General features: G+C 40.9%; 1 protein-coding gene across 1 annotated transcript in view; it reads right to left on the bottom strand.

The window, feature by feature from the left end:
• The window catches only part of EFCAB6 (EF-hand calcium binding domain 6), a 212375-nt gene that overhangs the window by 177968 nt on the left and 21168 nt on the right, over window positions 1–13239 (bottom strand). Inside the window, exons 4-5 of the mRNA XM_089680804.1 lie at window positions 13009–13229; window positions 7310–7401 (exon numbers count right to left, since the gene is read on the bottom strand). Of these exons, the coding sequence (XP_089536930.1) occupies window positions 7310–7401; window positions 13009–13229 (313 nt within the window). The remainder of the gene's footprint in view (window positions 1–7309; window positions 7402–13008; window positions 13230–13239) is intronic.

The raw sequence follows: 13239 nt of genomic DNA, 5'->3' as shown, positions 1-13239 counted from the left end.
AAAAGGCTTTCATTTTCCAGTTGTCATTTGCCAGTGCAAGACTGACTCTGACTGGTTGTTATAAGGCAACACAGACAGTCACATCTTGATATAGAAGGCCCAACATACTAAAAGTAATAGTAAGCTTCTTTTACTTTAGTCATTATTGAAAAGCTATTATGCAAGAAATAAGGGGCTGACATTGCTGACCACCTTTCTACAGCACTAAATGTTCTTTAACCATTTTGCACCTGGGCCAGTTTTGACATTTTTTCAAATATATGTCATAATCAGCATTTTTTGCTAGAAAATTACTTAGAACCCCCAAACTTTACATACAGGGGTTAGACAAAAAATGGGAACACTACATGATTTACAGGTGCGAAAGTGACGCCATGTTTCACATTGAAAGCACTGTGTGATGAGACACCTAGCTAACAGGTGGGAAGCCTAACTTTTGTCATTCACTGCATGCGCTGCTTTAAAGAGGGCAAATTGTTGATGCCCACTTAGCTGGTGCCTCTGTGACTGAAGTTGTCAATTTCTTTGCCCAGTCGTGAGGTACAGTATCAAAGGTTATGATGGAATATACAGTTTCCGGAAAAATGTAGTTTGATAAGCAAAAGTGCGGTCAACATGGACCAAAAGAGACAAAAAGGATATTGTGCAGGATTGTGACCCGGAGTAAGAAAACAATTGCTGCAAAATTGACTGCAGAGCTTAGTCTCAGTCCCGTGAAAACTGAGATCAAACCGAGATCATTTTGATCAGCTGTTTCACTGGTGGGTAATGGCCAGTAAACAAAGAACCGAAACCAGAAGTGCTGAAAATATTGTCGCTTACGGCTTCATTCATCACATAGGAGGGAGATGAACAACAGTTTGCAAAGGTCCTCGAGTCTTCAGTGACATGGGAGAGCCCAGGAATGGAGGCAGGTGACAGCGACAGAGGTGGCCCCCTTCCAAGCCTTGTAAAAGTGATCGGGCAGCTGTAGAGCCACTTGGATCGCTTTTACATGAAAGGTCATTGCCGGCTGAAAGTTTTGATACCAGAATTATGGCTGCAGCTTTTGCATGATCCTGGTATAACCACTTGTCCAGGATTTTTATATAAGTATACTGGCTGGCAAGTGGTTAAGAGGACCCTGTCATTAGAGCATTCATTTTAACAACAAACCTCATAAAATGATATGTGCATTTAACTTATTTTAGTCATATTATTTAACTGTTATAACTTCCTTTGGGTAGGCATTCAACAACCCCAAGACTGCTACTGGGCGCCACCATCATGTATGTGATGTCAGCAGTCCCAGCATACTCAAAGCAGTCACTCAAATGACACTCTAGAATAGTTCCCTTCAGTCCTCCCCCGACACCTACATAAAAGGTTATGTAAGGGGAGTGAGGAGCAGAAGGGCTAGGCCAGCATAGGGAGTAACTAGACACTCCCAGCAGAGGAGAGGGTTATGAAGTGCAAGGACGGAGGGGTATTTGCTAAAGAACTGACTCTTCCTAGAGTAGCCAAATATTCTAGCAAGCTAAAAGGCACATTGCAAGTGGAAAAAAAAAGAAGGAAAGGAAATACGCTTCAACATATGTGAATGGGTCTTTGGTTTTACTGATCCTTATAGCAAAATGAACCATGTGTGAACATTTCTACTGAACAATATTGCTTAAGTGTCTTGTGTTGTCTGCAAATAACAGTGATGGTCTCCAAACTGATTCTCTTGTCCCTGTGGAGTCCTCTTGGATCTAAGAACCAGGCTGAAAATGCAGCTTCTACTTCTGCCTAAGGCTGGCCACAGATGGATCAGCCAGCAGGCTTAACAAAAAAAAAAACAAACAGATCTCTCCATCCAAACAATTGAGTTGGGTAGATGAATCCTCCCTGCTGAGACATTCCATTCTGACAGCAGGCACTCTCTGCTGTCACAATGTGTTGATCAGTGGCTGCTGTTAGGTCGACTTAAAAAAAGCAGGAACTGCCATACATGTATTGAAATTCAGCCGATCCCTGCTGAAGTGGCTGAATTTGATCCATCTATAGCCAGCCTAAATTTAAGCACTATGTCTTTAGTCATTCAACTGTCAAATACCTCTACAGCCCACTGAGGTTTTAGGCCTTGTTCACACCATGTACAGAGAGTTTTTCAGCATGTGTTCTGCAATGGCACAAAGAAAACAATTGTTCTCTATGCGCTCTGTGCCTTGTTCACATCATAACACTGGTATCAAGTGTGGATTTTTTTCTGCGCAGGAATCTGCAATGTGTATAAAATTCATTGAAAACTAATGCAAACTGAAGTCTCTGCAAGTGAAAGCTGCATGTTTTTTTCATCAGTTTTTCTGTGCATATTGTGTGAACGAGGCCTTAGGATTTGACAGTTGAATGACATAGGAAGGGGTGGAGGTCAATCTCACCGTAGGCTACATTGTAGACCCTATGTATACCCTGGGCCAAGGATCCCATGAACTCCACAGTGACACAGAAGGAAATTTGTGTGTGTATATACAGTAGCTCACAGAAGTGAGTACACCCCTCACATTTTTGTAAATATTTTATTATATCTTTTCATGTGACAACACTGAAGAAATGACACTTTGCTACAATGTAAAGTAGTGAGTGTACAGATTGTATAACAATCAACACACAGCCATTAATGTCTAAACCGCTGGCAACAAAAATGAGTACACTCCTAAGTGAAAATGTCTAAATTGGGCCCAAAATGTCAATATTTTGTGTGGCCACCATTAGTTTCCAGCACTGCCTTAACCCTCTTGGGCATGGAGTTCACCAGAGCTTCACAGGTTGCCACTGGAGTTCTCTTGCACTCCTCCATGACGACATCACGAAGCTGGTGGATGTTAGAGACCTTGCGCTCCTCCACCTTCCGTTTGAGGATGCCCCACAGTTGCTCAATAGGGTTTAGGTCTAGAGACATGCTTGGCCAGTCCATCACCTTTACCCAGCTTCTTTAGCGAGGCAGTGGTCATCTTGGAGGTTTGTTTGGGGTCGTTATCATGTTGGAATACTGCCCTGCGGCCTAGTCTCTGAAGGGAGGGGATCATGCTCTGCTTCAGTATGTCACAGTACATGTTGGCATTCATAGTTCCCTCAATGAACCGTAGCTCCCCAGTGCCGGCAGCACTCATGCAGCCCCAGGCCATGACACTCCCACCACCATGCTTGAGTGTAGGCAAGACACACTTGTCTTTGTACTCCTCACCAGGTTGCCGCCACACACGCTTGACTCCATCTGAACCAAATAAGTTTATCTTGGTCTCATCAGACCACAAGACATGGTTCCAGTAATCCATGTGCTTAGTCTGCTTTTCTTCAGTAAACTGCTTGCGGGCTTTATTGTGTATCATCTTTAGAAGAGGCTTCCTTCTGGGATGACAGCCATGCAGACCAATTGGTGCAGTGTGCAGCGTACGGTCTGAGCACTGACAGGCTAACCCCCCACCCCTAAAACCTCTGCAGCAATGCTGGCAGCACTCATACGTCTATTTCACAAACACAACCTCTGGATATGACGCTGAGCACTGGCACTCAACTTCTTTGGTCGACCATGGAAAGGCCTGTTCTGAGTGGAACCTGTCCTGATAAACCTCTGCATGGTCGTGGCCACCATGCTGCAGCTCAGTTTCAGGTTCTTGGTAATCTTTTTATAGCCTAGGACATCTTTATGTAGAGCAACAATTTTTTTTCAGATCCTCAAAGAGTTCTTTGCCATGAGGTGCCATGTTGAACTTCCAGTGACCAGTATAAGAGAGTGAGAACGATAACACCAAATTTAACACACCTGCTCCCCATTCACACCTAAGACCTTGTAACACTAACGAGTCATATGACACCAGGTAGGGAAAATGGCTAATTGGGCCCAATTTGGACATTTTCACTTAGGGGTGTACTCACTTTTGCTGCCAACGGTTTAGACATTACTGGCTGTGTGATGAGTTATTTTGAGGGGACAGAAAATTTACACTGTTATACAAGCTGTACACTCACTACTTTACATTGTAGCAAAGTGTCATTGTGTTGTCACATGAAAATATATAATAAAATATTTACAAAATTGTGAGGGGTGTATTCACTTCTGTGAGATACTGTGTATATATATATATATATATATATATATATATATATATATACACACACACACACACACACTATATTGCCAAAAGGGATACCTGCCTTTACACGCCCATGAACTTTAATGGCATACCAGTCTTAGGCCCTTGGGTTCAATATTGAGTTGGCCCACCCTTTGCAGCTATAACAGCTTCAACTCTTCTAGGAAGGCTGTCCACAAGGTTTAGGAGTGTGCCTATGGGAATGTTTGACCATTCTTCAAGAAGCACATTTGTGAGGTAAGGCACTGATGTTAGATGAGATAGCCTGTCTCGTACTCTCCTCTCTAATTCATCCCAAAGGTGTTCTATCGGGTTCAGATCAGGACTCTGTGCAGGCCAGTCAAGTTTCTCCACCCCAAACTCGCTCATCCATGCCTTTGTGGACCTTGCTTTGTGCACTGGTGTACAATCATGTTGTACAGGAATGGGCCATCTCCAAACTGTTCTCACAAAGTTGGGAGCATGAAATTGTCCAAAATGTATTGGTATGCTGATGCCTTAAGAGTTCCCTTCACTAGAACTAAGGGGCCAAGCCCAACCCCTGAAAAACAACCCCACACCATAATGCCCATCCACCAAACTTTACACTTGGCACAATGCAGTCAGGCAAGTACTGTTCTCCTGGCAACCACCAAACCCAGACATGTCCATCAGATTGCAGACAGAGAAGCGTGATTAGTCACTCCAGAGAACACGTCTCCACTGCTCCAGACTCTAGTGCCGGCGTGTTTTACACCACTGCATCAGGCACTTTTCAATGCACATAGTGATGTAAGGCTTGGATGCAGCCTCTCGGCCATGGAAACCCATTCCATGAAGCTCTGTACGCACTGTTGAGCTAATCTAAAGGCCACATGAAGTTTGGAGGTCTTTAGCTATTGACTCTGCAGACAGTTGGTGACTTCTGCGCAATGTTCATTCCCAATTCAGACATATCAGTAAGATTATTCATAAAAATTGGGATATTTTAAAAATGGATCCTATTTTGGGAAAGGTCTTACCCAATAGACCGGAGATCATTTTTCAAAAAGCAACAGCACCAGATTGCACCAAATGTGGTAGATCCCCCAAGAAGCATTTCCCTGTTCAATGATCTTAAGGGATTTCACCCTTGCAACAGATGTGTAATTTGCAAATGTAATGGCATTAGAAAACATTGGTTAGATACCTTTGAATCATTTGTTACAGGTAAATCATACAATATCAAATGGTTCATCTCATGTGAAAGCAGATATGAGGTGTACCTGTTACAATGCCCTTGTCAAAAGCAGTACATAGGCCGCACGATAAGGAAATTACGTGACCGCTTACGAGAACACGTAACTAATATTAAGAAGGGATATAGGGAACATTCCCTCTCTAACCACTATCGGTTATTTCACAACATGGACCCAACATCCCTCAAGTTTGTGGGTATTGATTGCATCTCTACCCACTGGAGGGGCATGAATAAAATGAGGGCTGTATCACAGGCCGAGACTAGATGGGTGTATGAGCAGGACACTTTACACCCACGAGGGCATAACATTGAGATCGATGTCAATTGCTTTATTGCCAATAACTAACTTTATCCTGGCCTATATTAAACAATATTACATATTTGCTCATACATACCCGTTTTTGCTTGATTCAGAGGATATATTTTAATATTTTATGTATATCATTTTATGACCGTTTGTTTTATTTTATCTGGCTATATAATATTGATTTTTATGATCTTACATATTATATACTTTGCGTATTACACCTTTATTTCTTTAGGTTTATACAATGGAATTTTATATAATATTTTGTATGGATCTGACTCTGTAATTATTGTGCGGATTTACATATTTATGTCAGATAATGTTATTGATATTACTAAGATTGAGCGCCTTATATGCCGTGGACGCTAATTTTGACTAACACTATTTTTATAAAGATCATAATAGGATCTCCATCCCTGGGGTTGTTATTTATAGTTAAGGGAGATTCATATGTATGCTCTCCTTTCTGGCATTGCTCTATATGTATTATCAGTTATTATATATTTCCCCTGGGATACTAAGCCATCCTTTGCTCCAAGCTGATGGCATCTGTAACATTACTCTGGTAACTGTGTCTTAATGCACCTCTGCGCATATTTGAGTTCTTTGACATAATGGCGGCGTGGTAATGCAAATAGCCATTCTGAGCGTCTTTTATGCCGTGGATGTGTTTATTTATGTTTATCATTTTTTATCAAGTTTAATAATAACATTTTTTTTCTTTGTATAAATCATATATGATTTTCACCTTAGGAGTCCTTTGATTTTATTTTATACATTTTTAATCAGGGAAGTTTGTCTAAGTGCCTCTTCCCCCTTCGTTTATACATGGCTTCTTGTCTTGTATACTAGTAATCTAGTAATATTTACATGTCTCCCCTTCCCCAGCCTCTGTCTGGACAGTGAAAGGAAAAAAACGCATTCTGATGAACTAATCTCTCTGTTACCTATGCTATCAGCATTCCTCTTGCACTACAACTCAAGTGATTGGCCCCTTGTGCTGCTTTTCCCTTCCTTCAGTCTGAGTTAGCAGGAATCTCAAAGGATTGGTAGCAGATCAAATTCAGGTACTGACATTGCTTGCATTAAAAATATATTTAATAATGTATAGCATTAATAAAAGCAAAACTGCATTAATGTATGTCTTATCTGTCAGCTGTTCAGCTTTAAGAGGTGCTTCAATCTCTTGAATATAATTTAAGAACACTTGGGAGATTCATTTCCTACTATGGGCTTAGTGTGCTTTTGTAACAAAGCTGTAAACAGGATTATTTAAACCATGGGAGGTTCTCATTGTTCTCAGCAATCCCTATACCATGGACAGCTCCCAGTCTCTACAACAGCTCCTACCAAACAAACAGAATGGAGTTGCTAAGTTTCCTGCTTCTTCCATGTGGCATCTGTGTCACTGTCAGGCCCGGCTACAGGTGGTGATTTCAATATGAAATATAATAAGTAAATAGAGACAATATTTGACGTTTTGCCAGCAGATTCTGATTTATTGCACTTGTTATAGTTACAGAAGCTTTCCTTCACAAAGTAAATCGCCTGTTTCAATCTCAGTTGATTTAAGGCATTGTCCTATTCCCACTTGTGATTTGTTGTGTACCTTATGTGTGTAGCTGTTTGCTAATCACTAAGTGACAAAAGCCATGTCCCTTCACTTACCTCCTCTTTACCTGGGACATGCTGCTGCCGGTTCGGTGGTATCTGGCCAAAAAGTCAAGGTATGGAATGGTGCCATTAGCATTGACAGGAATCTGAGAAAAAAGCCACAGAAGCAATTCAACTTAACAAAAAAGAAGATAAGTAATTAAAAAAGGTCACAAGATTTTAAGCTGAACTATTTTACTTTGTTAATACTGTACATTTGTGCTCAAACGTTTGCATACCCTTGGAGATTTGGTAATATACAGTAGGTACCATTTGTTAAAGAAAACATGAGTGAGCAGGCAAAGCACATTTCTTTTGATTCTTATGGGATTCATATTCAACTGTAGGTCATAACAGAATGGCACAATCATAAAACACAACATGGCAACAAGTAACAAAGGAAGTGTCCATACACCGCACATCGTACATAGACCTCTGTATGAGAAGAGAATGGCAGCCTCAGCCTGGGCTCCAGCTAGGCCACACCTCCAGAGCATTTCGCTCTGCCCCTTGGAGCTTAGACATGGGGATGGGCACACGGGTCTGTGTATGATGTGCAGCGTATGGACACTTCCTTTGCTACACTAAGTTTGGATCTGAGATGAGCACCATTCCCAGCCAGCATTCGCAGCAGTTGGCTCACAGACAAGTACCTCTAGCCTGAGCGGCACCCATTGTTTGCATAATGACCCCTGTTCAAAAGTCTGCATACCCTTAGTTCTTAATATTGTGTATTGTCTCCTTTAGCATTAATGACAGCATGCGGTCTTTTCTAATAGTTGTCTATGAGACCCAGAATTCTTGCAGGTAGCATGGCTGCCCATTTGTCTTGACAAAATGCCTCCAGGTCATGCAAAGTCTTTGGTCATCTTGCATGAACTGCACATTTGAGATTTCCCCAGAGTGGTTCTATGATTCTAAGGTCAGGAGGCTATGATGGCCACTCCGGAACCTTCACCTTTTTCTGCTGTAACTACTGAAGGGTTACCTTGGCCTTGTGCTTAGGGTCATTGTCATGCTGGAAGAGTGTCCCATACGCAGCTTTCGTGTAGAAGAATGCAAAATGTCTGCCAGTATTTTCTGATAACATACTGCATCTTGCTACCAATTTTCCCAAGATTCCCTGTGCCTTTAGAGCTACCCCAAAACCTCAGTGAGCCACCACCGTGTTTCACAGTGGAGAAGGTATTCTTGTCATTGTAGGACTTGTTGACCCCTCTCCAAACAGAGCACTCATGTTTGTGACCATAAGCTCTATTTTGGTCTCAACACTTTACATTACAGTGTGCCAAAAGCTGTGAGGTGCGTCAAGGTGTGGTCAGGAATATTGTAACCGACTTTTTTGTGGCAATGGCATAGTAAAGGCTTCCTGGCAACTTGATCATGCAGCTCATTTTTGTTCAAGTATCATCGTATTGTGCTCCTTGAAACAAACACACCATCTTTTTCCAGAGCATCTTGTATTTCTCCTGAGGTTAGTTGTGGGTTTTTCTTTTTATCCCAAACAATTCTTCAGGCTGTTGTTTCTGCAATGTTTCTTGCTGACCTTGGCTTGATATCAAGATATCCCCAAATTTTCCACTTCTTAATAAGTGATTGAACAGTACTGATTGGCATATTCAAAACTTTGGATGTCTTTTTATATCCTTGTCCATTTCATAAAGTTCCATTACCTTGTACACAGGACTTTTGACAGTACTTTTCTGTTCCCCATGGTTCAGTATCTAGCCTGCTCAGTGCATCCACATGAAAGCTAACAAACTCATTGACAATTTGCAGTGCCTTGAAAAAGTATTCATACCCCTTGACATTTTCCACATTTTGTTATGTTACAACCAAAAACATAAATGAGGATTATTGGGATTTTTTGTGATAGAGCAGCACAAAGTGGTACATAATTGTGAAGTGGAAGGAAAATGATAAATGGTTTTCAAAATTGTTTACAAATAAATATGTGAAAAGTGTGGTGTGCATTTGTATTCAGCCCCCCTGAGTCAATACTTTTTAGAACCACCTTTCACTGCAATTACAGCTGCAAGTGTCTTTGGGGATGTCTCTACCAGCTTTGCACATCTAGAGAATGATATTTTTTACTTCTTTGCAAAATAGCTCAAGCTTTGTCAGATTGGATGGAGACCGTCTGTGAACAGCAATTTTCAAGTCTTGCCACATATTCTCAATTGGATTTAGGTCCGGACTTTGACTGGGCAGTTCTAGCACATGCATATGATTTGATCTAAACCATTCCATTGCAGCTGTATGTTTAGGGTCGTTTTTCTGCTGGAAGGTGAACCTCCATCCCAGTCTCAAGTCTTTTGTAGACTCTAACATGTTTTCTTCTAAGATTGCCCTGTATCTGTATCCATCCATCTTCCCATCAACTCTGATCAGCTTCCCTGTCGCTGCTAAAGAAAAGCATCCCCACAACATGATGCTGCCACCACCATGTTTCACAATGGCAATGGTGTGTTCAGGGTGATGTGCAGTGTTAGTTTTCCACCACACATAGCGGTTTGTTTTTAGGCTAAAAAGTATAATTTTGGTATCATCTGACCAGAGGACCTTCTTCCACATGTTTGCTATGTCCACCACATTGCTTCTTGCAAACTGCAAACAGGACATCTTTTGGTTTTCTTTCAACAATGGCTTTCTTCTTGCCACTCTTCCATAAAGGCCAAATTTATGGAGTGCAGGACTAATAGTTGTCCTGTGGACAGATTCTCCCACCTGAGCTGTGGATCTCTGCAGCTCCTCCAGAGTTACCATGGGCCTCTTGGCTGCTTCTCTGATTAATGCTCTCCTTACCTGGCCTGTGAGTTTAGGTGGACAGCCATGTCTTGATAAGTTTGCAGTTGCGCCATACTCATTCCATATTGAACAGTGAGATGTTCAAAGCTTGGGATATTTTTTATAACCTAACCCTGCTTTAAACTTCTCTACAATTTTATTCTTAATCTGTCGGGTGTGTTCCTTGGTGTTCTTGAGGCTGTTCTCTAACAAACGTCTGAGGGCTTCACAGAACAACTGTATTTATACAGAGATAAATTAAACACAGGTGGACTCTATTTACTAATATGTTAACTTCTGAAGGATTTGGTTCCACTAGATTTTGGTTAGGGGTATCAGAGTAAAGGGGACTGAATACAAATGCACGTAACACTTTTCAGATATTTATTTGTAAACAATTTTGAAAACACTTCACAATTATGTGCCACCTTGTGTTGGTCTATCACATGAAATCCCAATAAAATACATTTACATTTTTGGTTATAACATGACAAATTGTGGAAAATTTCAAGGGGTATGAATACCTTTTCAAGGCACTGTATACACAGGTTATACATTCCAAGGTATGTAAACTTTTGATCAGAGTCATTTGTGTGATTTCTGTTCTGTTATCATTATGATTTAAAAAGGAGCCAAACAACTTTGTGATAATAAATGGCTTCATATGATCACTATCCTTAAGTAAAACACAATTTATTTTTTTTGCATGATCAGTCATATTTTGAATATCAATGCCAACAATTCACGATTTCTGCCAGGATAAGCAAACTTTTGAGCACAACTGTATATTTATTTAGGGAGCTACTGAAACAGGACGCGAGGAGAAATCTTAACAGGAACACAGAAAGCAGAAAAACTTCACAGCGGAACTATCATTCTATCCAAAACTTTGAACAAAACATTAGATTAAAAAAATTAGGTGAAGAAGTAGGTAATAAAAACAGAGGGTTAATGAAGGGCTAAAATTCCTTTATAAAAATGTTTTATATTTTAAACATAACGGTAATTTACTAACGAAGGCTACAACCTCATCTGTATTCATAAATGAATATACAGAAATATTTGGCTGTCACACTAAGGCTTCATTCACACTTGTGGCTACGTACTGCAGACAAATTTAAACAGCAATTCACAAGTAGCATGTGCTACTGCCAACAAATGCAATTAATGCAGGTCTATGGGGGCCGTGCCATAACTACGTTCAAAGCATTTGATTGGGCACGGTAGTGTGGCATTTACACAGTTAATTCAGGTGTTCAGGAGGCACCTCCTCCCCACCTGTCAGATGTCTGCTGAAAAGTGATCCAACATTTATCACTCTTCAGAGAGCACTGAACATGTGAACAAGCCTTAGTAGTTCAGTTCTGCAGATTCCACTGACAGAGCAGCTTTGCCAGTGTAAACAGTAGAGCTCTGCTGTCACCTTGACAGGTGGTCTCCAGGACCCTGTGCATCAAGAGGGGTGCTTGTACTCCTGATACAGAGCTGGGTGGCTGTCACATTGAGAGCAGAGCTCTGCTGTTTACTTTGGAAGAGCCACTCTCTCATTGTAATTTCTAGGACTAAACTGTTGCTCAGAGCAATGGTGAGCCAGGAGAGGTTTCCCTCAGCTGTGCCCTGCAGTCACATGTACAGTGCCTTGAAAAAGTATTCATACCCCTTGATATTTTCCACATTTTGTCATGTTACAACCAAAAACGTAAATGTAAAATCCCAATAAAATACATTTACGTTTTTAGTTGTAAGACAACAAAATGTGGAAAATTTCAAGGAGTATGAGTACTCTTCAAGGCACTGTAGCTGCTCAAGGCTTGTATACACAGCAATCTTCGTGTTCAGTTTGCAGTTCTGCATGCACGTTTCCTTGCATTTGTAATGCACTTGCAGCATGCCAGCAGTGCATTTATGATGCATTTTTAGGCATTATTTATACTAAGTTGCATTTACATGCATTCCCCATGCATTCAGGTACTTGCAACACCATAATGGTGAATCTAGGCTCATTGAAATACATACATTTTTCTTGTATATGCGTTCCTATTGCATTTAGAAACACACTCAACTGCATCTGGTGTAAACGATCATTCTGTATGTGCCATTACATGCACTTGCAGAGCGTTTCAAGTGCATTTGCAATGGGTTTGTGGTGCATTTGTGGTGCACCACGTTTTCTTTCTGCACTAATTATGATTTTTTTTTGCATTTGCAGTGTGTTCATGTGCATTCTGGTATGTTTCCAGGAAAAAATGCAGCATGCTGCAACACAGTTAAAAGCATTGCAAAGGCTCATTGAAATACTTTCTTTTTTTGCATATGTAATTGTACTGCATCTGGTGGAAATGAACCCTTAAAGTGTAACTATGGCCAAAATAAAAAATGGCACATAGTATATAGTTACATAGTCTGGCTGAAAAACGACTAAAGTCCATCCAGTTCAACCAAATTTGTCAATAGCATAAACACAGCAGTTTTTGTTTGTTAGAATCCCCTTCTAATATAGTATCATTATCTGTTGATCCTGCCTGTAGATCTATTATTCCACTCCAAACATGGTTCATGTTTTTGGCAAACTACGGCAGAACTGTCTTCAGTTGAAAATAAAAAAGATTCTTAGGATCCTTTCACATGGGCGGACCCATTTAGTGGATGACAGGTCCATCTGCTGCTGCAGAGCAGATACAAAGTAGCTCGCTCTCCTCTATGGGCGGTTGGATAAACACAGCTGGAAGGGAAATTGGATCCCCATCCGTCCCTTTATTGCAGATCGGATTGGATTGGATGTCAATAGAGGAGAATGGAGGTTCCGATCGGGTCCGCCTGAAAACAGGCAGGAAGACCCAATCGAACATCCATGGGAAAGAGGCCTGACTGAATATAAGAATGTTTTTATAAGCAAAAAGAAGATAAGTGAGGCCCCGTGATCTTACCTTTGCCAGCAGTTCATCAAACTGTGACTGGGTCAGTGATATGACAAAGTTTTTCAGAACTCGGTTCAGTTGCCCCTTGGTGACGAAAAGTGTCTGATCAACATCCAAAGTCCTGAAGGCATTTTTTAAATCTTCATCAATTTCATTAACTCTATGGAACATTATTTGTTCTATTTCTTGAGTGGTGAGATTGGGATCAGGGACAGAGAGGACTGAAGACACTAAAAAAGG

Source organism: Staurois parvus, unplaced genomic scaffold, assembly GCF_062004578.1.
Source record: "Staurois parvus isolate SC_StPar_1 unplaced genomic scaffold, SC_StPar_1.0 ptg000249l, whole genome shotgun sequence".
Taxonomy (NCBI): domain Eukaryota; kingdom Metazoa; phylum Chordata; class Amphibia; order Anura; family Ranidae; genus Staurois; species Staurois parvus.
The sequence above is the reverse complement of the archived record's forward strand: the minus strand, read 5'-3'. Positions and strand labels throughout refer to the sequence as shown.